The 23,738-nt window shown below is 33.2% G+C and overlaps 3 protein-coding genes and 2 long non-coding RNA genes across 5 annotated transcripts; 3 read left to right on the plus strand and 2 right to left on the minus strand.

The window, feature by feature from the left end:
* Positions 1–333: 333 nt before the first annotated feature.
* On the plus strand, positions 334–1,488 carry LOC108472902 (uncharacterized). The gene is made up of 2 exons (XR_001869615.2): positions 334–724; positions 1,028–1,488. It is a non-coding gene; the product is annotated as an uncharacterized LOC108472902 (long non-coding RNA).
* LOC128293160 (uncharacterized) lies at positions 613–1,078 on the minus strand. The gene is made up of 2 exons (XR_008283244.1): positions 957–1,078; positions 613–769 (listed from the first exon to the last, which is right to left on the minus strand). It is a non-coding gene; the product is annotated as an uncharacterized LOC128293160 (long non-coding RNA).
* A 3,711-nt stretch (positions 1,489–5,199) lies between the features above and the next one.
* LOC108473904 (temperature-induced lipocalin-1) lies at positions 5,200–6,028 on the plus strand. The gene is made up of 2 exons (XM_017775715.2): positions 5,200–5,571; positions 5,693–6,028. Exons 1-2 carry the CDS (start codon positions 5,200–5,202, stop codon positions 5,876–5,878), a joined length of 558 nt encoding a protein of 185 aa, XP_017631204.1. The 3' UTR covers positions 5,879–6,028.
* Positions 6,029–6,347: 319 nt separating this feature from the next.
* LOC108473903 (VAMP-like protein YKT61) lies at positions 6,348–10,824 on the minus strand. Its single transcript, XM_017775714.2, has 6 exons — positions 10,409–10,824; positions 8,838–8,935; positions 8,191–8,295; positions 7,997–8,062; positions 6,981–7,067; positions 6,348–6,602 (listed from the first exon to the last, which is right to left on the minus strand). Exons 1-6 carry the CDS (start codon positions 10,599–10,601, stop codon positions 6,552–6,554), a joined length of 600 nt encoding a protein of 199 aa, XP_017631203.1. The 5' UTR covers positions 10,602–10,824; the 3' UTR covers positions 6,348–6,551.
* Positions 10,825–14,454: 3,630 nt separating this feature from the next.
* On the plus strand, positions 14,455–18,144 carry LOC108471500 (glycerophosphodiester phosphodiesterase GDPDL6). The gene is made up of 10 exons (XM_017773112.2): positions 14,455–14,772; positions 14,996–15,168; positions 15,251–15,547; positions 15,639–15,748; positions 15,829–16,327; positions 16,420–16,452; positions 16,536–16,817; positions 16,904–17,043; positions 17,123–17,594; positions 17,667–18,144. The coding sequence occupies exons 2-10, from the start codon at positions 14,997–14,999 to the stop codon at positions 17,975–17,977; spliced, it is 2,316 nt and encodes a 771-aa protein (XP_017628601.2). The 5' UTR covers positions 14,455–14,772; position 14,996; the 3' UTR covers positions 17,978–18,144.
* The last annotated feature ends 5,594 nt before the right edge of the window (positions 18,145–23,738 follow it).

Below are 23,738 nucleotides of genomic sequence, written 5' to 3' on the forward strand. Positions count from 1 at the left end.
AATAAAATAATAAACACTAATAATATATGAAAGTGTTTGGGATAAACGTATATATATGTATATTAAGGTAGAAAAATAAATGTCATATAAATCCCTAAGGTATAAAACTATATAAAAGAATTTTAAATCCAATAAGTCATATAATAAATCAAAGTAAAAAAACTTTACCTAAATATAATTAATTAAAAACAGTACATAATAAAATAATATATGAAAAAGATGAATAGTAAAATAAAAAAATAAAAAAAAGTAAACTTAATTGAAAAAAATTTAAAATCAAAGGATAATTAATAAATAAAATAAACCATGGAAAATGAAATAAGGATCGTAGAGCAATGCGCTCAAATGCGCAGGGACCAAAAACGAAATTATTCCCAGCTTCAAAACGCAACATTTGCGCCAATTTCAGGGGAAAAATTTAAAAAAACAAAGAACATAGGGAAAGATCAAATTGAATGCAAGCGCGAAAGGAGAGGGACTGATTGCGCCAATTCCCCATTTTGAGCCAAAAGGGATGGGTCCAGCACCAAACGGTGCTGTTTTATTTTGCTGTTAAAATCACTTTTTTTGTTTTAAACATCATTTTCACCTTTGCATCTTTTAAAAAAAAAAAAAAACTAAAAACTTTCAAAGGCTCTCTCATTTCTCTTCCCATTTTTGTCAGACGCCGCCTCCATCAAAGATCCCACGTGCCATGGTCGCCGACGGCACGAGCACGACTCCGGTAAGACCCCTCCTCCCTCTCTTATACTTCATATTTGTATTAAATCTGAATGAAAAGAGGAGAAAGAAATAAAAAAAATAAAGACAAAAATAGATTACAAGAAATAATCACCTTTCCAGTATTCTCTTGTGTGCTTTCTATTGATTTTTTTTCAATGTATTTTGTATACAACTTGTGTTCTACCTCTTTGAGAAAAAGGAAAAAGAAATGAAAAGAAAAACCCCCCACCCACCATCATTATTCGGGCTCTTTATAGCTAAAAATACAACCAACTTCTCTACTGTTTTTGCTATCTCCTCACAGGTATGGCGACGTGAGGTAGTCGTGGGCGTGCCGACGTAGAGAGTAGCGCACGAGTCGGAGGGGCAACGTATGGCGCTTGGAAACTGACTTGGCTGCAGTGGCTGAAGCATTTAGGACTAAGGTTTTCTGCTTGGGTAGTGTTTTTTTAATTTGGGTTTGATTGAATTGGGTTTGAGGGTTGATATTTGGGATTGGGCCTGTGTAGTATTTGGGCTGGACAAAATTTGGGCCCTACAGTAGTCTTTCATTGTATATAGTTTGAGTATAAAAAGATGGTTTATGGAGTAGTAGGAGGGGTTTTTTTTAAATGAACTGAGTTTGATTATTTGTCTCAGTTTTCTTACTGTTGTGTTGCTTTTATAGATATCATGTAAATAGTATCGATGATGATTTTGTATACACAAGCAGTTGGTACACATGACTAAAGTTGAGGGTTATGATGTTACCGAATTAAACAACAATACTCTACCAACAGGAATTCCTTTTATTTTTTTAATATTCAATAGGATTGCAATACGTAATATCTTAATAATGGTAAAAGTTAATTTTTTTATATTCTATATAAAACTCAATGCCATTAAATGGCATTTATCATTTCTTGACTGTATTTATTTGTTATAAATATAAATTAAAATTTGAGTATAATTTTTCTTCTTCTTTCATTCATACACATTTCATACTTCACATTTATCACATATATTATATGGTATATGGAGTTAGATAAAATAATAATTTGTGATTCGATAAACAAAATAGAAATTCAATTCCATCATTATTAGATCGATTTGTATGATTCGATGAAAAATAGGATTTTTTGAGAAATGAGTTTTAGGATGAAAATGGAAAAATGTCTACGATACTTAAGTTGAGACAGATATAATTTAAGAGATTTTGTGAGTTCATTAATTGAAGCTTATTAGAAAAACTTTATAAATTTCCAACAATTAAAGATACAGAGCAAAATCATCATGAAAATCTAACAACATTCGTAATGTATTTATAATATATTTTTTTAAAACTTTTGCCTATAACAAAAAGCAAATTATAATGTATGCTACACCAAACCAAAATCTCTCTCTTCTTAACAATTTAAAACCAAAAAACCAAAATAACAAGAAGAGGTGAAGAATTTGGACATGGGTGGTACGAGATAGCTTCATCCCCATCATGATCTCTATGTATAAAAATATCACCAATTTTACGCTGACTTGCATATTACAAGAATCTCTATGTTGAGCAGTGCACTTACAGTGAAGGAGGAAAATTATTTTATATCTTTCGAGAAGGTACTTGATGACTTATATTCAAAAGAAATTAATTTGGTTATTATTTAATATCGATATATTCAAATAAATTTATGGATAAATTCTATTTTAATATATAAATGCCTTCAATATCATATAATTGTTTTACCAGTATCATAAAATTATGAAATTTATTTCCATACTTGCATCCAATGATATGCAACGTGCAGTTCTAACATATTTTAATGAACTCTTTTTTAAGAAATAATTGGCTTATATATAGTCGTTTTATTTATTTCCGCCAACAATTATTATTATTATTTTTGGAATTATCCACCACCAATTTGCTGTTTGTTAATCAAAGAAATTACCAAATGAGCAAAAACACTGACCAGAAAAAACAAATGAAAATATATCAGAAAGTGGGTAACATGTGAGGCACCAGCAATGGTTGAACCCAAGTTGCGGATAGAAACTCCCTTGTATGATACAGATGTGAAATCTGTGAATACCCTCCTCCTTCCCTCTTATACACTTGGTATTTCTCATTGTCAAGAAACATGGACATCTGAACTGTGTTTTTTTTCTTCTGTTCCTTTCCTTGTACTACCAGACATGTGGTTTGGCTCAATTACGTAATCTCTTTCTCCAATCTTTTGAGCGGAACCCTTTTATCAAGCTTAACCACATGCGTGCCCCTTCCCTGATCCACGAACACCGATATCAGCTCCTCTTCATACCAAATCTACAACCTTCGTCGCGATTTCCCCAAGTAGCGAGATGCTGAACATTCAATATGCCAAGCAATGTGTTTATAGCCTTCATCGTCTGTGAAAAATTTGAAACATATGACAGATCCATTTCCCCCCAAATAATATAAGGAGTCACCGTCAGATACTGGGTTGGTAAAAGAAGGATTTGGGAATGTGGCAGAATGAACTGTGATCACAATCCAGTTCTTGTCACCTTGACCCAAATACCTACATTTATTACCCTTAGCTGTAAATGTCGGATACCAAATATTTTCCGGTTTGGGGAAGTGGGTGTACACTGTACCCGGAAAGCAAACGCTTCTATTTGCCTCAAATCAGGAACTTGAATCCTTGTTCTCGTGAAAGGTTGGAAAAATACGACTGAAGTTGAGACTTTGTGACGAGAAGCCAACCTTTATTAGAGAACCTAATCTCACATCCTTCAAATTCCGGAATATTAATGCTATACGTCAAGTTGGTAACAGGATCATATAAATTATACCTTGCTCCCTTTTCTCCTCCTTACCGAAACAAAAGCCATGGATATTTGTATGGGACACCTTCTTTATTCACCCTCCACTCCAGGGGATGGATCAAAATTCCCCAAATTTTGGATGCTGCTCGAAAATTGATTTGAGCGGCTAATGTGGGAAGATGTTGAAAGATTTATATTTGTAAGTGTGCCGGTAACCGAAACCATATGCATTCACTCCCACTCCCATTATTTGGATGGATCTTTTCACGTCCCATTATATGAAAATCTTTGTGCAACACCTGTATCTGACAATTGGATCTTGTATAAAGAACCACAACCCCCAACATTGAAACATTAGCAGTAAAGCCACTTTAATAATTTGACAATTTGTAAGAACCATTCAAGTATTTATGTTGCATGTATAGGTCACACATGTTCCATAGTAACAATCTTTCATAGTCATTTCTTCACGAGGCACCACATTGTCTCTGGAAGAAGAATTACAATCTTGAGCATGGCTACAAGAAACAGAAATAACATGAAGTTTGTAATTAAACTAGATTAGTTTACCTACTAGTATCTTCAAGTACCTCCAGATCAAATGCATCCAACTCAAAGCACACAGGTCGAGTAATCGAGAAAGAAGCTGATCGCAGGGCCTCCTTTTTTGGTCTATTTTTTTCTCTAACCACAAATTCATTTATCTTAATCAGCACCTCTTGGCAGCTATCGTCATAAAAATGATATTCAACCTTTTTGGAGTATATTATGACAACACCAAGGTAGAGATATGCTAATAATATGCCAGAATATCAAGCTGGTTTTGCAAAGTATTATCTGCAACACCATAAAAACCGTGATTTATGGAGTATAAAAAGATGATTTATGGAGTAGTAGGAGTTTTTTTTTTAAATGGGTACCTACTTATTTGGCCAATTGATCTGGATTTCACTTTGATTTGATTCTGTCTCACTTTTGTTACCGTTGTGTTGCTTTTATAGATTTTATGCAGAGAGCAAGCAATTGGTACAGACTTCACATGATTAAAGTTGAAGGCTATGATGTTAGCAAATTTAAACAGCAATACCCAAGAGCAAAACCATCATGAAAATCTAAACATCATTCTTATTCGTAGTATTTTCGATTTTCTACAAAATGGTTACACCCAAGTTTTAGTTTGGGCTTATAATAAGCAGGCCCATCGCAAGCCTTGCCATAGATTATTTAATTCTATGCTCAACTGAATTAACGGTAGTATAGCTTCGGAATTGAACTCGGGAAAAAGCCCAAAGCTGCTGCTGTTAAACTGTGTCTTTAAAATTTCAAATATTGTTCGATTGTAAGTTAACTGAAAATTCAGCTGAAATGGACTAATTATTGGACTGTTCTTACCATTATTTTGCTTTACTTCTTCCTTAAGTTTGCTTCTAATATGATCCATAACCCTTTCTATCTCCATAGACGGCCCAGAAGCTTTCATGTGCATCTGGTAATCTCAACCATTCACATATTTACATACATACACATGAAAGGCCCCTAGTCCTCCACGTCTCACTTTAGAACTTTCTTTGCATCGCCCCATTTTCCTTTTAAAGTTTTGCCAATATTATCAGGAATCGGCAAAAAGCAGATTACAGGCTATCCTAAAACCCCATCCAAAATCTTCTTCTTAACTATCTAAAAGCGAAAAACCCAAAACAAATGTCCCAGAAAACAATGGAAGTGGTGAAGAATTTGGACATCAAAAGATACATGGGAAGGTGGTACGAGATAGCTTCATTCCCATCAAGGTTTCAGCCAAGGAATGGGGTGAATACAAGGGCTACCTATACTTTGAATGAAGACGGAACAGTGCATGTGCTTAACGAGACTTTCACTGATGGCAAAAGAGGGTTTATAGAAGGCACTGCGTACAAGGCGGATCCCCAGAGTGATGAGGCAAAGCTGAAGGTGAAATTCTATGTTCCTCCTTTCTTGCCCATCATTCCCATCGTTGGAGATTACTGGGTTTTGCACCTTGATGATGATTATCAGTATGCTCTCATTGGTCAGCCTAGCAGGAATTATCTTTGGGTATGTCTTTTATCCTCTCGTATCTCCGTTGTAGCCGTTGGAGCCCTTGATTCTTCAAATGGATTTACACTCAATTTGCTAAGACAAAGTGTTGGGTTTTTTTGTTCTTTCTTTTTTGTAGGTATTGTGCAGGCAAACACATATGGATGATGAAATCTACAATCAGCTGGTGCAGAAGGCTAAAGATGAGGGCTATGATGTGAGTAAATTGCAGAAGACCCCACAAAGCGATCCTCCACCTGAAGGAGATGACACTCCCAAGGACTCCAAAGGCATTTGGTGGATCAAATCCCTTTTAGGCATGTAGGAAATTAAGAAAATGTTTGTATTCATGGTTTCGTGGGACGCATGAAAATATATATTCCATATCTTGTCTTTGCTTTGGAAAGATATAGGTCGGTTTTCATGCTTTATCCATTTAAAAGGTCACCTAATTCCATATCTTATTCAAGCGTAACACTTTGTTCTGGCATGGATCATATAATGGTTCAGACAAGCGCTTAGCATGAACATATTTACTTTGCCATTGCCTGGCCCTAGGCTGGGTAGAAAATGAATTGATTGCCATTTCAGTCTTTGTTAGTGGTACTGAGTTGACATCCATCATTTGGGATCTTGCAAGCCATCCTAGTAAGGCTAACATCTGCAATCAGTGAACCCAAGACCCGATCAAACATCTAGACATCCTTTGAATCTTGGAAGAGTATTCTGTTAGCATTTTCCAAATACAACCATGAAGATTGATATGACACACCCCCAAAAAAAAAAAAAAGAGATTTGAGCAAATAAGAAATAAAATTTACTAGTACTTAGAAGGCACGTTGCAAGTGTTATATAATACATATATGTATGTATGTATATGAAAATCATCCTTTTGAATGTTTTGGTTTCACTTCCCTTTTCGTACAGTACCATTAGAGCTTTCAGTCACCAGAACAGGTGAAAGTCATCATCATAGCACATCTGCTTTCTCTGGAAGGTTACAGTAAGGTACAGCATTGATTGGTTCTCTTGGCCTGCTTGTAGAACATCTGTTTTAACAAGCATACGTAGATTAAGATGATAAACTGTTAACAAAATCGAAATGCCACATGCCTACCATGTTCCGGAGCATTTGAAGACAAAATATGGGTATACTGACTTGCCATACAGTATACATAACAAAAAGTTCCAAAAGGACATGATAAGAAAGAAGCAGGAGGGGACAGAATAACTAATACTAGAAGGGCGACTACTAATAAATATTATATCTTTAGAAAAGAGTCCTGAACCCTTGGTTTCAAGGACAAGTTTCAATCCCAGGCAACTACATATATATTGATGAACGGGATAGAAAGAAAGGCCTCCCGATGCATATGCAAAATTGCAAATTGGTGAATGTATAGTGGAATTAAGTCTTGCACATGTACCTGAGATGCCGCACTCAGATCTGAACTCTTCTCAACTAAACTGTCCAGCTTCTCACCTCGTTCAAGTACACTATCAATAGTTTTATGCTGCATCATTTCAATCAATGAGAGAGGAATAAATAATCAATCATATGCTCACACAACATTAAACTTCTTTCCACATTTCATCTTCAAGGTACATATTAAGCAGCAGAAGATAACAGAAAATCACACAGGACTTGAAGAAAATACAAGGAAAGAATATATTAAACTGCTTGAAGTTTCAAACAAACCACTAGCTAGCAAATATTCCTTGACAATCCTTAAGTTGAGAAAACAGACAGCACTTATTAGCTGCTTGGTGTGCCAAACAATCGAAACTGTGATGGATATATAATCAATTTTACAAGGAGTTACAGCCAGGTATTAGAAAATAATTGCAAGAACTAATTTTCACAAACCACAAATAAAGAATGGAACCTAGGTTCACCTCATTTGGCAGTAAGCATAGACTTTTTCTTCTATTCTAAAAAGCCACTTGGCAGTTCATATGACCTAAACTTACAACACCTCTCTTTCCACCAAATGACAATAGGCTAGAAGAATAATTTTAGCAAACTCATTTAGGCACTTTTCAAGTCATTTCCCTGATAAGAATATGGAGGGGGGGAACAGCTTGAAACCAATAGACTTGCAAATTGCATTCTTATAATCCAACTGAAAAAGCACACCGTTCTTAATATCACTCCACTTAAACAAAATCAATGATAACCTGAACTAGTTAGCTATTTATAAACAAATCTTTCTGTGACACCTTATCATTTCATCAAATAGTTCCAATGTGAAAAAGAGAAAAAGCATTCATGATAAAGCATGTGTTTTGCATGTTACAGTACAAAGTAAACATTCACAACGAATATGAAACTGCCAACAAAATGATAATTAGAAGCTGAAGATTAAATGGTATGATAGCTGAAAGCTAAAGGTATAGCACAAAAAATCATCAAATCCATGCAAGAACAACTTGAAATTCTTACAAGGATGATTTTAGTTTCATCCAACTCCCTCTGTATTTTCAATAATTTATCTGCCTCTGCAGGGTCCTGAAGATGGAAAGACGGTTAAAAAAAAGTTATCTTCAACAAATGGTTTCCGATATGAATTTGAAAAGTATAATTCCACATCCCAAGTTAAAACTCAAGAATGAGAAATTGAGGAGGAAAACAGATACCTGAAATTTAACCAGAGCTTCTTCCAGGTAGGGCCAAGATTGAGTACTATCAGCTTGCACGGTTCTCCATGATTCCCCAAAATTTTTCAGATATTCATCTAGCACCTGCAAAACATTATCATTTGAAATTTATTAAAGAAACCACAGAAGCTACAAACTCGCAGATAAACTTCACAACAAAATTAGATGCATAACAAATGTGATAATATGTGATCCAAAGACTCTTGACATCATCTTAAACTCTTACTCCAATATCTTCCTCCACCCATTATCTAGTTATCACTATCAGATGCAAAGAGAAGAGGCAACAACCTTCATCTATCTATCCACAATACAAAGAGCCTAACCATATCCAACATATGAGCCAAGTATCAGCATAAACATACGTGAGTCACTAGTGAACATCAATCAAAAACTAATAGTATTTAAAAGAAATTTTGTAATCGTTACTGATACTAGTTATATAATCTTGAAACTAGACAGTTCATATGAAAAAGTAGTAAGAACCCAGTAAATTTGAACTTAGTTCTCACTTCTCAGTACAACTAAAAGCAAAACACCAATATTGCAATTAATAAGATTAGATGATATTGAAGCTTAAAGAAAATCATTAAGACAAAGAAAAAATAAAGCTGCAGCTCGTTTACCTGGTTGAGAAGCGAAAAAGCACTTCGAACAGGATAGTGGTCATCCATAAATCCCAAGGCAACAAGTCCATTTCTGTTGTAAGCGTGTACCTTGTAATCTAAATTAACAACGCCAAACAAAAAAATATGAAGAAAAAAATACACCATAATATTTACTCATACTCAACCAGATCATCTTTTCAAACCCAAAACAGAAATGAAGTCCACAAAAATAAAAGAGAGGTCATCCATATAAAGTCAAATACTAAAATCTTTACTAATTGTGAGAAAACACATTGGAATGACAATTTTTTACTACCAAAATTGCAATTTTAGAACATATAGAAAAATTCAAAATCTAGAAGAAGAGAGAACACAATAACTCCAGATGCAGATGCTGAAAAGAATATTTGGTCATATCTCCAGGAACTCCACGAGTAAGACAGCAGATGCTGCTAAGATTTTGCTTCCTAAGGAAGGGGTCCCTGTATCTAAGAATGCAGGGGAATTAACAGAGGAGTCTGGTGATGGAAGTAATAGAGTTCATTCAGGTATCAATAAGGATGACTCTATCAGAAATTCTAAACTTGATAAGGTAGACTAAGCTTGTAGGAAGGATGGTGGTTGCAATAAGGCATGAAAATAGAAAATCCTGGATCATTGAAGAGATTTGCTATACTGAACAACACACTTTCCTTTAATGACACAGACCAGCTCTAATCCTGGACAGAGCAGTATCAATAATCAATGCCTGGATGATCCGGATCATGTTAGTGGGGGAAAGAAGTGATCTTCAAATCACCAATAAAACATAGGACAGCAGCAACAGTAATTAAAGGTTGAAAGGAATCCTTAAAGAACAAAGAGAGTAGGCAGTTTGGAAGGGGGGGAAAGCAGGTTAAGGCAGTTTAACCTGCCTTAGGGATTGTTCCTTCTCCTCCTACATGAAATATATTTTCTCGAAAGTCAGAGGACTTAGTTACCCTCCGAAGCAGAAAAGAAGAACATATAGAATAAGATGTTTAAAATTTGAACAACTTTTTCCCCCCTTGAGTCAAGGGTGAAATAGCACAAAAATTTGCATTTTAGGGATGAAAAATACATCACAACTATTTAGATGCTTAAAATGGAAGAATATGGTTACTGTAGACGGATAATTTGCAGGTTGACTAGGTGGGCAGTTACTTATCAACGTATCACTTGCTTTGTTTAATTTTCAAAAATTGTGCATTTCATCAAGCTATGATAGAAGAAAGCTTTAGAAGCATCATCTTTGCTATGAAACCGATATTTATGAAAAGAAACATATACTAGCAAAGTGTTTTTTTCTTTGTTGAATTCAATAAAGTAAGGCAGTAAATGCCAAAAAAAAAAAACCTTAAATTAGTAATTAAATGATCCTTTAAACTTGTGCCTATAACCTAACTGCATACTCTATGAAAGTTCAGATTTTAAAGCGTATTAATTGCTTCTTGGATAAATATAATCAAGTACTTGTTAAAAAGAAATCCAAACGCGGTGTAATTTAATCTAATCGCCACAAAAATCGATAATCATCAAAACAAATACAAAATTAAGTAAGTTAAACGGACCTTCGTGCTGGACGGACTGGCGCTGGCCGGGAGGTGTACGTTTGGCGACGGTTCGAGCAACAAAGACGATAAACTCCCTCACGCTTGACCTTTGGAAGTAACCGAAATGGCTCACATCAGTTGCGTTCGCTAATATGATCGGATCAGATCCTTCTGGGTTGCACTTCAACACCAATAACGACGTGATCTTCATCTTTCCCTTTCTCCCTTAATTTTCCACACAAAAAGAAATGATAATATCAATAATAAAATTTCTTTCTTTTCTTCTTCTCTATCTGCTATAAATTCTTGTTCTTTGTTCAACCGTTTTTTGCCTCTTGAGATTCGAGGTAAGGGAGAGTAGGGAATAAGTATCTGGTGAAGTCGAGCTTTTTCTCAATTCTTTGCAATCGCTTTGGCTAGCTCGCATCTAATTATGTGCCGACAAAAATAAAAGGTCAAATTCTACTTGTACCTGATAAATTATAGTAATTTTTAATTTTAAATTTAATTCTGTAATAATTAATTTTGTTTAGTTAAATTATGGTATTAGTTTTGTATTATGCTTAAAGTTATAAATTTATTCTATATTTTCTTATTGGATCATTTTTATTACAATATTTTTAATTTTAATTTAAATACAAATGACAATCACTAAATCTGTTTTTTTTGAAAATAACGGAACTTAACTTAATAAATTTAATACGCACCATTAGGTCAGATTAAATTTTGTAAATTCTAAAAGCACAGAGACTGTATATGACTAAATTAAAGTATAGATACTAAATTCACAATTTATACAAAATATAGGGCCTAATACCAAAATTTCACCAAAAGAAAATGCGATTTTCCGAAGTTGAATACATTACGGCCGTTGATCTGTATGGTCCTATTAGAATCTAGTGTTATAGGCCGTTTGATTTTTTTCATAAGTGTAAGTACTTTTCGAGCTAGACCCGTCCGGTCCCAACAAACTTAAAAAGCTTGGGCTTAATTAGCCCGCTTGGAAGCTAACCGGCATAGCCCAATTTAAGAAGTAAGGTTTTGTTTTTGATTTTCACAATTAAGGGGTTTTTTAATAAGAAAATGAAATAAATAAAACTAAGAGGTTAAAATCAATTATTTAAACCGATGGTTTGACGACTGTTGTTTTGTTGTACCGATGGTGTATAGTTAATTCATATGTATGGTTAAAATCAAGTATTCCATAATTTTTATAGAATATACATTAATTCATTAATTATATTTAATGGTGTATAGTTAATTAAGGTAGTTGTTATCGCATCGACGGATACATCATTTTTCTATTAGAATTTATATGTATTATTAGTCTACAATTAAAACATTATTTGGCTATATAAAATATTTATCAATAAACTTCACAAATAAAATTTCATCATTTAACAAATTTAAAATAAAAACAAAAAACATTTCAACATTAAACAACAAAATTATCCACAACATTATTTTAAAAATCTACAATATGATCACCCTATACTAAATATGTAAAATGAAAATCAAATTAAAACATACACATAAAGTTAGATAAAAAAACACTTTTGAGGTAAAAAGCACTATTTAGATAAAAAAAATATTGTTAAACGAGATGTTTTTGAGTTTTTTTTTTGGTGAATTACATTAATAGGGCAAAATTCAAACAACAAATGTAACTAGCACAACTTGAACTCAAGCCACACCTAAGATAATGAACACCCTTGGCCGTTAGGCCATCACATGGGTTCATGCTTGTGAGTTTTTTAAAAGTGTCTTGGGGGCAAAAAAAGTCTTTGCAAGAGCACTTTTTAAACCAAAAGCAAGAAATAAAAAACTTTAGTTTTAGCTCAAACTTTTTGACCCAAAAACACTTTTAAAAAAAAATAATTTTTGAAAAGTAATGGTAAACTAAGTATAATTTTAATTAATAAAAAACATTTAAAAATTTTGATAAAAAATAAAAAAATATATTTATTTTAATATTATTTATCATTGATATGTGCCTAATATTTCGACCAATTCAATCAGAACTGTCTGAAACAAATTGATACAATTTATACAAACTAAAATTAATATAAAGAAAATATCGTGTTATGACCTGATAGGTAAGCTAGAGTATTCGCCTCCCCAAATTTGACTTAAGTTTAATGCTAGTACTTTACCCTCTTTTAAAAAAAATTAACACCAACGTACAGTGAGCAATGCGGAAGAGATTGCATTGCAGTTAACTCCATTATATCTTTGAAAATGTCGAAGGGATTGCATTTTGTTCTCTGCTACTAAAAATATATGTAAATTAGTTCATGTTTGTTAGATCAAAGAGTAAACTTATCAACTTGATTAACTAAAAATATCTATTCGATTAAGAAGATGTCAGTGCGTGTATGTGTATATGCTATATTATACGTCGATAACGGCAATAGAAATGATTTGCAAAGCAATAAGAAAGAAAAATAAGAACATACAGATTTTACGTGGAAAATCCTCATCGGGAAAAATCATGAGCAAAGGAGGAGAAATTTACTAATATTCAAAAATCACAAATATAAGAGCAATTCGATTACACCTATTTTATGGGTTAAACAACATTGTTATAATCAATGTCTAATAGAAGAAGTATAGTACTATATTGATTCAACTTATGCAGCATGACCCATATCTATTTTTTTCTCTAACAAGTGATGAAATCCGAGTCACACAACTCTAACCCCATATATGGGTATATTTCAATTCTTTAAACATGTTATTTGTGTGTATATAATTTTTTATAATTTTAAAAATTATTATTTATAGTGTCTTATATTTCTTAATAATTTTCAAATAGTTTTTAATAATATTTAATAATTATTTAAAAACAATCTAGAACGAACCTAGATAAATGATTGCCCAAGTTCATTCAAGTTGAACAACTATTTGTCCAAGATCATTTCTAGATATTGTTTTTAATAATTTTACAATATTTTATAATTCTTAATAAATTTTAATCAATTCTCCATGTTTTATAATTTTGAAAACCCTGTCTAGGATGAAATGAACAGGATAATTATTTGTCTAGGTTCATCTTAAAAGTGAATTTTAAATAATTATAAAATTTATTTATTTTAAAATATTATCATGTCAAGATAAGGTACGAGAGGTTTAAATTAAAAAGATTTTAAACATAATAATTTGTTTACTCTTTCATCTAGCATGTTGGGATTAATTTACTCTCATTTTAAATATGGCTAACTATTACCATTAAAATTTATTATAATTACAAAATTTATATCTGCTGGGAAAATTTGAAGGTATTGCTTTAAAAATCCGTAACTTAAAAGTTAAAAAAAAAGTAATTTATAATTGATAACTGGAAAAACTAGACATTATCATCAATTAGTCCATTACAAAAACGTTACCAATATTAGTCCGAATGATATATTTTAAAGGAATAAATTTAAAAGATTTAATGTAGGATTATATACATAAATTTTAATTTGGTATAATTATATATGTGAAACTCTAATAATGGTTCAAATATATACTTGAAACTTTAATTTTAATTTAATCATACATATTTAAAGAAATAAATGCATCAATTTATTTTTATATTTGATAAATATAATTATTCATGTATGCAATAAATCAAAATTTTCATGTATAAATTTGTATAAAATCAAGGTTTTATTGATATGGCTAACAAATCAATTGAGCGACGACACACGGTAGCACTATGTACATTATGCTGATGTGGCAAAATACTATGTTAGCAAATATTTAAAAAATAAAATTCCAAAAAAATACATATTTTTAATTTCATCTGTAAGGGCTTGGGTGTAAATAATTTTTTTTTTTACCAGGTGATATGAGTAAAATCAAATGGTATGCGGTCGATATTGATTAAAATTTGCACCAAAACAAAATTTAAAGTTTGTTATTTTATTTTATTACCGGGATGACAGGTAGTATCGGAACGAAATTGACTAGCATGAATTATATTTGTGAAGGTTATTGAAAAATATTTTATATTAAAAAAAAAGCATAAATGATGTAGCAATACAAATGAAAAGACAGTAGCTGTAGGGTACAACAATACTAAGTAGTTGGTGTTAAGCCGTGATTTGCCGGTTATTAAGTCATATTGTTGTCTAAAAATGAGGAACAAGAATAGGAAATAAACAAAAGGCCAATTCCAAAAGGTGGTTCACTAAAATAAATTGTGACCAGCTATCAATGCGAAAAACTTGTAAGGGAGTTGTCAAAAACAAAATTTTAAACCAGTTAATCTCTCTCTACCTCATCCTTTTTTGTTCCTTTTTATTGCATTGCATTGCATTCCCTTGGAGAGTTTCTTTCATAGTTTATTAGAAACTTGAGGGGGGAATGTTTATATAATTAGTGAATTGTAAGTTCAGGTAAGTTGATTTCTCTTCATATGTATATTAATGTTGAATGATGATGATGTTTTTTTTTCTTTTTAATGGTTTTGTTGTTATGTGTGATCTTAGATTTATGCGTTTTGAGAGAGATGTTTTCAGATGAAACGAAATAAATATTTTAAGGGAAAGAAAAATAACGTATGGGGCTGTTATATTTTGGCTAGTGCATTTAGGTATAATCTTGAAAGCAAAATTGCAGGATGTTTGGTGGCAAAATGATCAGGTTTTTGGTTTTAATTTCCCTGTTGGTCCAAGTCACTTGGGCTCAAAAGGGTGGCCAACCTGCAGTCGGAGGCGGTGGTGGTGGAGGGCAAGAAATGGCGCCTCCTCCTAAGCCTCTGGCTCTTATGAAGAAATGGCCAACATTAAGCGGTAACGTAACAGTTGCTCTAGTTTTAGCAGTAGAACCTTGCCTTTCTTTTCTAAGCAAATAATAAAAATGGTGGGTTTCCAGGTTACCCGCCCCTTGTAATTGCTCGAGGAGGATTTACAGGGCTTTTCCCAGAATCGTGCCCAACTGCAATCGACATGGCCTTGAGTTCAGCAGCTACAGATTTGGCTTTGCTCTGCAATCTGCAGTTAACAAAAGACAACGTTGGCTTATGCGTGACGAGTATCAACCTTGAAAACACTACAAACATCGAAGACTCCTTTCCAAATGCTTCCAAAACTTACAAAATCAATGGAGAAGATGTTAAGGGCTATTTTGCTATGGATTACCCATTTAAAGCATTAAGGGATAAGGTCACAAGTAAGTGTCTCAAATTCTTCTTGTCCCCCAAGAATATATGTTTTGCTAAGGATTACCCATCTAAACAGCTTCTTCTTTTTTTCGCCAACAGTTGTCCAAAATATATTGTCTCGAACAGATGCGTTCGACAATACAAGTCCGCTGTCTACTGTTGAGGAGGTTTTGCAGGCTAGGCCGCCGTTGTTTTGGTTGAATGTTCAGGTTTCAAATTTCTCCCCGACCGACCTGTTCTCTTGTCAGCAGCTAATAATATGGTCTCACCACCTGTTTCTGTATTGCAGTACGACAGTTTCTATGATGAACACAAACTCAGTATGTCGGACTATATTGAAAATACTATTGGATTTCACAGCATACAATACCTTTCATGTACCGAGATTGGTTTCTTGAAGAAAATGGCGAAGAAGGTAACCAATGACACAAGACTGGTCTTGACGTTCCTCGGTCCCGATGCAATCGAGCCCACGGAGAAAAAAAAATATAGCGACATATTGAAGAATCTCAAGGCCGTCAGAGCCTTCGCATCTGGAATTCTTGTTCCAAAGGAATATATATGGCCCCTTAATGCAAATGGCTACTTGGCACAGCCCACTACCCTTGTGGCTGATGCTCACAAGCATGACCTAGAAGTCTTTGCTGCTGCTTTTGCAAATGATATTCCAGGAAGTTACAATTACTCTTATGATCCCACAGCTGAGTACTTGCAGTTCATTAGTGATCCAAACAACACGGTCGATGGGTTCGTTACGGATTTCAGCCAGACAGCTGGAAACGCCATTGGTGAGCTTATTAACTGCTGTTTGAATCCAAGCTAGTTGTTATATGCTCGCTCGTTATTAACATTTATATAATAAATCGTCTTTTTGATGCAGGATGCCTTGCAGGTAATGACACCGACAAGAAAGGTAAATGCGTGCTAAGTTTGAATCCTTCAAATAAGCACCATACCATTATATATCGATACACTAAGGATTTTGTGGCTTTACAGTGAATGCTTTGATTATAACACACAATGGAGCAAGTGGGACATATCCTGGTTGCACTGATCTGGCTTATGAGCAAGCTGTGAAGGATGGAGCCGACATAATAGACTGCTCAGTCCAGATGTCGAAAGATGGAGTTGCCTTCTGTTTAGATTCGCCTGATTTGACAAGGGACACTACAGCAATGTCTACCTTCCTCACTCGTGCTGTCTCCATCCCTGAAATTCAGAAGGAGAAGGGAATTTTTTCGTTTGATCTTACATGGACCGAGATCCAGAGCTTGAAACGTAAAACTCATTTTTTAACACAAACACATAAGTTAAACGTCCTGTTAGCAGTGTGACTAATGTATATGTTGGTTTTTATTCTTCAGCTAAAATGTTTAGCCCTTTTTTACAACACTCTGGGTTAGAGAGAAACCCTGAGGCCAAAAACAAAGGAAAACTCATCTCACTTAGTGACTTTTTGGGGTTTGCTAAAACAAAACCAGTTGGAGTTTTGATCAGCATAGAAGTAAGATATATTATAATCAATTGACCAATACGCAAAAAAATATATCTGCAAATCCTGACACTGATCGCTTCCTCACCAGAATGCTCGTTACTTGGCATCGAAGAAGCATCTTGACGTTGTAGATGCAGTGACCAAAACCTTGAAAAATGCAAGCTTAGAAAATAAGCAAGTCATGATTCAATCAGACGACAGTGCGGTGCTATCAAAGTTTAAAGGTGAGTCTGGTTACAAAAGATTGTTCCGGTTCGAGGAGATCAGCGGGGTATCTAAACAGGCAGCCGAAGAGATCAAGAAATACGCTGATGGAGCTGTGTTATCCAGACGTTCCTTGATAGACATCGACCTTGACTACACCACGCAACAAACCAATGCTGTCAAGGAACTGCACGACCACAACGTCTCGGTTTACGTCTATGTTATGAGGAATGAATTTGTTCATATCCCTTTAGATTACTATGCAGATCCCACAATAGAGATTGCCACTTATGTTATAGACGTAAAAGTTGATGGGATTGTAACCGAGTTCCCTAAAACTGCTAGCAGATATTTGAGTGAGTGCAAAAAAAAAATACAATTGTTTCCATGCTATGCTATTTATCTAACTCGGTTTTTGGTGGTTGCAGGGAGCACGTGTTCGGACATTGATGCAGAGTACTGCATCTTAGCATCTCAACCAGGTGGACTCCTAAAGATACTTCCTAAGAGTTTACCGGCAACAGCGTTCCCATCAAGTCCCCCACTTGAGATTAAAGATATTGTTGACCCTCCACTACCCCCGGTAGGCGCTGTCCCTGTTCTTGATTCCAAACCTCCGCCGCAGGGTCCCCCTGGTGCACAAGCGCCAGCTCCTTCAAGTGGCATGGCGGTTGCGGCCAACTTTGGTTTTAGTCTGGCTGCATTTATGGCACTCGGCTTGCTATATATGGGGCACTGAACTTTATAACTCTAATTTCGTGATCCATTTATATCCCCTGGTTTGTACAATTCTGCACCTAACAGCTGAATTCACCTTGAATATATGTACATGTACACCAAAATGTTGAGAAAAATAATTTTAAAATAAATAAAATCTTATCGGATATTACAAATTTAGGTAAATAACTTACTCAGTTAGATAAGTTGTAAGCTGTACAGTTAAATACCATTAGTAATGAAACAAAATGCTGACTTTGTCATCTTTGATTACAGAAATAATAAGGCATAATTGTAAAAAAAATACCCTCAACATTTAGGGGTTTTTGATTTTGTGCCATCGACTTTTTCACAGTTTGGCAATTAAAGTTTTTTTTTTTTTTTGAGATTCCACAGTTTAGAGTTTTTTTTCAGATTATTTATTTATTTATTTTATATTTAATTCTTTTTTGACACGTCATCTTCAACCTTACATGCCACATAGGCAGCTCTATTAACCGATATTTGACTGATTTGTGGAAAAATCGTTATGTTGGGGGCCTCAATGTAACACTTTTAACCCGTCTCCGATGCTGAATTAAGGTTACAAAGTATTACGGTGCATATCGGAACATTTAACATCATTTAATCATACAAATATTGAATTTTAAATCAAAAATCCATATCTAACATCATTCATAAAATACATACATTTACGAGTTTTATATCAAGTATACGAGACCTAAAAATGACTTTGAAAATAACTAAGAAGCAATCTGAATCAAATCAAAAATCGTGAAAAATTTTGAAAACAGGGTCATAAGGCCTGTGGTCATGTCGTGTGATAGAGCCCATGTAACTGTCCAATTTTTAGTGGTGTCGAAAACAGTGATTCGAGATCACTAAATCCGACGAATGAGTTCGAAAATTTTATTAATTATTATTTATGAGTCAAGTGTGATTTTAGAAATATTTTGAATTGGTGATTTATGTTTTAGAAGGAGTTATTAGGTAAATGGTTTCGAAAATGAGGAATCGAGACCTCGATTTCATAAACCGAGCCTTAAATATTTTTATAAATATTTAAGGAGTGTCATTGATTTAGTATTAAATTTTCGTTAGAAAATTTTAACATTTTGATAGTTAATTAATTAAAAAGAACTAAATTGAAAAAAGTGTAAAACTTGCTAAAATGATTAAATAGCTCAAGTGTTAAATGAGAGAGGACTTAAAAGGAAAATTATCCTAAAGATGATGACTTGGGCGGAATAGGCAGAAAAAAAAATCAAAGAATCAGGTGAAATAAGGGCAAAATTGAGAAAATCAAAATATTTAGCTTACAAATTGAAATAAAAAGAGAATTCTAGAGAATTTCTTCATAATTCTCAGCCAAAAACACCATTGAAGAACCCTTAAGAATCTGGTTTTCATATTTTGCTACATGTGAGTTCAATTCTTGCTCTTTTCTTAAAATTTACTTTTGCAATTAGGTCCAACTATCTAATTCATTAGTTTTTGATTTTATGGGTAATTTTGAAAGTTACCATTGATGAGTGCTTGATGTTTATGATGAATTAACATGGAATTGAAGCTTTAATTTTATTATATGATGATTTTATCAAGTAATTTTAATAGAAATTGATTTTAGGACTAGATTGTAAAAAAGATTAAATCTTAGGATTTGATATTAGATTCAGTTTATCAAAGGCTGTGAGATAGTCTAGAATAGTTAGATAAAGTATTAATTGAGAAAGATTAGCTCATTTGATGGGTTAATTGATGAGGGACTAAATTATAAAAATTGTAAAAGATGGAGTAATTGTGTAATTTTAAAATTTGAAGGGTATAAATTGTAAATTGGACTGAAATTGAAATGTATGCAAATGAATGAAAAATTTTACAATTTAGATCAAGAGACTGTAGACCAACAAGGAAAAGGAAAATTAGCCGAATACTCCCTGAACTACTACAAATTTCATAATTTAGCCCAGGTAAGTTCGTATGGTTAAAATTTAATTTTAAATGTTAAATTGATTAATGGTATTTTAAATGTTAAATTGATGAATGTAATATGTATTTATTCATATTATTTATTGAAAATAAAATTATTCTTAAAGTTATGAAATTGAAATGAATGTTCAAAATGAATGGAATGCGGGATTGAGTACAAAATCATTCAGTGCAAAGGAAGAATTGACGAAAAATTACCCAAGTAAACTAAGGTTCAGCATTTGTTGCGAACTTCCGTGCTTGCTTTTCGTTTAGCTCTCATGAGTTTCAGTTAACTCATATGAGTTTCAGTTTAACCCTTCTGGGTTTCAATTTAGCTCTTCTGAGCTTCAAATTAACCTTATGGGTTTTTGTTCAGCTCTTATGAGCTTCCGTTTAACCCTTACGGGTTTCTATTTAACACTTATATGCTTCTGTGCAGCCTTCGGGGTTCTGTTTACGATGTACTAAAATCCATAAGACGTTTTCTGATTTGAAAAGGATTGGTAAGTGCCATAGGGAATTAATGTGGAAGAATATAAGTTATTATTGATATTGAGCTCAAATAAGTGAATTCATCAATCGAAGTTGTGATTGACAAGAAATGTTTGTGAAATGATTTACCTAAATGAATTATTATAGTATGTTTGGTAAGATTTATATTTAAAGCCAACAAACTTACTAAGCTTCATTAAGCTTACTTGTGTAATTTAATGTTCCTTGTAGATTTTCAAGAAGTTCCGAGGATAAGATTAACACATCGGGCCACACTATCCAGTTTGCTATGGTAGATTTTGTTATACATTTTATAGTTTATATGGCATATGTAGGGCTAGATTAGAAAAGAGTTAAATTTGAAGTATGGTTGTGAATGACATATATATATATATGTTTGTATGCATGCATTTAGTAGCAGAGTTTGGTAAATCAATGAATGGAGTTATTTTGGTAAGTTTAGGCAATTGAGTTTTGTGATGATATATCATGTTAAATTTGGCTTGTGCTGATTACTTGATTGGGGCTATTTAATGTAGTGAAATATTGTATATAGGTTGGTATAAAAAAGGATGAGAAAAGTGGCTTATTTTCGTCCACACGGGCAGAGACATGGGTGTGTGTCTCAATTGTCTGCGACACACGGCCTAGCACATAGGCGTGTGGTTTGGCCGTGTGTCCCCTGCACCTTAAAATTTTAAAACAGAATGCCAGGTTTTTACACACGGCCTAGCACACGGGCATGTGACGTGGCCATGTAACCCTTGCATCTTGCACACGGCCTAGTACACGGGCGTGTGGATGGCCGTGTGACCCAAGTTAGAGAGTTACACCGGTAAGGACACGGACTAGGACATGGCTGTGTGCCTCATATTGATTACCCACACGGCCCAAGACACGGGCTGTAACGCCCTTAACCTGAATCCGTCACCAGAATAGAGTTACGGAGCATTACCGGAGTTACCGATTTATTTATTAGATATTTCATTTCATCTAACGTTCATATTTGGAACCAATTAAAATCAATCATATTGTCCTTTAAACATACTTATTTTTTTTTCGACATGTTTTACTTGAATTTATTACTCATCTCAATATGCTTAATTTCCTTGTATCAACGTATCAAAGATAATCACATATTGACATATCATGATAAATATCATTCTCTTGTCATTTCTTCATAAACATAAATCAGGTAATTCATTATATCGATATTTCATGCATTTAAAAATACAATTCAAGTTACACTAACTTACCTAGTTGCTTGTTCATGTTTATAATTTCATTAATCCGATATCTTTTCTTTTCCACGTTCAAGTCTCGTATTCGAGTCATCCAGATCTTTATAAATAAATTTGATGTCGTTTTCATTTATTTCGTGTTCTAATACATTCAATTAATGCTCTAAACAAAATTACCATTTTACCCCTAAACTTTTAATCAATGACGATTTCATCCTTAGGCTAAAAAAATAAAATTCTTACAATTTAATCCTTATTTCCAGTCGCTGTTCTCATACAAATTGATAACAACCCATGAATTCTATAAAATATCAGAATTTTCCATAATTTTAACACTTTTCAATTTAATCCTTAAAACATATTTTTTTTTATTTTTTATCTTGAGCTAAATTAATAATTTCATTCAATTTTGCAATTTTAAAAAATAAAATAATCCACTTCATGCAAGTTGGTCATCTCTAACATTTTTACAAAATTACGCATAAAGTTTTACTTTTATTCAATTTAGTCCCTAAGCTTAAAACATGCAAATTAGCTATGCTAGCTGAATATTCATACATATTTTCCTCCTCCTCCTCTCCATTCCATATCCTTAATTTATATAATATGATTATAAGTAACATTATCAATAATTTCACTCTTTACATATATGTATATTCAAAACTGTCCATTTGCGTCATAGTTACTAAATTATTTACATATTGAGATACAGAACTCGAAATTAAGATCCGCCAATTTTCCATGAAACTAGACTTACGTATATTCTTACAATAAAATTTTCAGAATTTTTGGTTTAGCCAATAAGTACAGTTTATTCTTTAAAGTCACCCTTATTCTGCTGTCTGATAGTTCCGACCCTTCTTTACTAAAAATTAATTATCTCATTGAAATAGACTCATTCAAGATTTTAAACATATAACTTTAAGAACCTAATTTTTTTCTCCAGTTTTATATGATTTTCCAAAGTCAGAACAGGGGAACTCGAAATCATTCTGACCTTGTCTCACAAAATTTGTTATATGTCATGATTCACAATTACATTGCTTACACGGTTTCTTCTATAAGAAACTAGACTTAATAATATTTAATTTAATATTTTATTAATTCTCTAATTCGATTTCTACAATTTTTGGTGATTTTTTAAAGTCAGACTACGGCTACTGTCCAAAACTATTTTAGTGCAAAATGTTAATTATTAAGTTTATAACACCCTTATTTCCTTTCTCTACAATATTTCCCACCACTTTCTCTTATTTCTCTTCACTAATATATCAAGAACATAGAACCATATATAAGAAAACTCTACTTTAGCTTCATTTCCATGCTTTTTCAATAATATCAAACTTAAAAATACATGGAAATCTTGATGTTCTTACCTTGTCTTATTGTTTCCAATCTTTAACTTGATTTTCTGTAACGCCCCATACCCGAGACCGTCACCGGAGTCGAACACGAGGTGTTAACGGACTTAATTCATTAATTAAACAACTTAAACAACTTATTACCAACCATGCATATGCACATCACCAATATCAAACATAACATAAATAGCTAGATTTATAAGTCAGAATCATTAGCTCACTAAAGACCAATATATTTGGCCAAATTATAATAATACATGTTATAAAACTAGGTCCCTATACATGCCACTCACTTAATAATTCTAGCATATGTGTTTATACTGTCAAGGTGTTGACTTGATAGTGTAATACTGCCTCCGACGATCTCCAACCCTGAACAAACCTGACAACACCAAAAGCAATGGAAAGGAGGGGGTAAGCTTTATGCTTAGTAATCTCACATGAAATAATAATAAGCAATTTACTAACATGCTTTCCACAGTAAAACTAACCCAATTGTACATTTACACATATTCTGGTTAAGTTGCTTTCTTGAGTAACAGTCACTAAATCATTTATATCTAGAGTTACAGAACTTCGAATTAAGATTCGTAAATTTTCCCAGAACCTAGACTCATATATATTTCCATCATAAAATTTTCAGAATTTTTGGTCCAGCCAATAAGTACAGTTTATTATTCAATGTCTCCCCTGTTTTGTTGTTTAATAGCTTCGACCT

This window comes from Gossypium arboreum, chromosome 5, assembly GCF_025698485.1.
Source record: "Gossypium arboreum isolate Shixiya-1 chromosome 5, ASM2569848v2, whole genome shotgun sequence".
NCBI classification, from domain to species: Eukaryota; Viridiplantae; Streptophyta; class Magnoliopsida; order Malvales; family Malvaceae; genus Gossypium; species Gossypium arboreum.

What these genes read in the sequence shown, in the direction of transcription:
- LOC108471500 (XM_017773112.2), top strand. Translation starts at nt 14,997, where the DNA reads ATGTTTGGTGGCAAAATGATCAGGTTTTTGGTTTTAATTTCCCTGTTG. An exon ending in GAAATGGCCAACATTAAGCG is followed by an intron (nt 15,169 to 15,250) that starts GTAACGTAACAG and finishes GTGGGTTTCCAG; the next exon opens with GTTACCCGCCCCTTGTAATT. An exon ending in ATTAAGGGATAAGGTCACAA is followed by an intron (nt 15,548 to 15,638) that starts GTAAGTGTCTCA and finishes TTTCGCCAACAG; the next exon opens with TTGTCCAAAATATATTGTCT.
- LOC108473904 (XM_017775715.2), top strand. Translation starts at nt 5,200, where the DNA reads ATGTCCCAGAAAACAATGGAAGTGGTGAAGAATTTGGACATCAAAAGA. An exon ending in CTAGCAGGAATTATCTTTGG is followed by an intron (nt 5,572 to 5,692) that starts GTATGTCTTTTA and finishes TCTTTTTTGTAG; the next exon opens with GTATTGTGCAGGCAAACACA.
- LOC108473903 (XM_017775714.2), bottom strand. Translation starts at nt 10,601, where the DNA reads ATGAAGATCACGTCGTTATTGGTGTTGAAGTGCAACCCAGAAGGATCT. An exon ending in CTTTTTCGCTTCTCAACCAG is followed by an intron (nt 8,296 to 8,837) that starts GTAAACGAGCTG and finishes AATGTTTTGCAG; the next exon opens with GTGCTAGATGAATATCTGAA. An exon ending in ATCTGAGTGCGGCATCTCAG is followed by an intron (nt 6,603 to 6,980) that starts GTACATGTGCAA and finishes TTGTTAAAACAG; the next exon opens with ATGTTCTACAAGCAGGCCAA.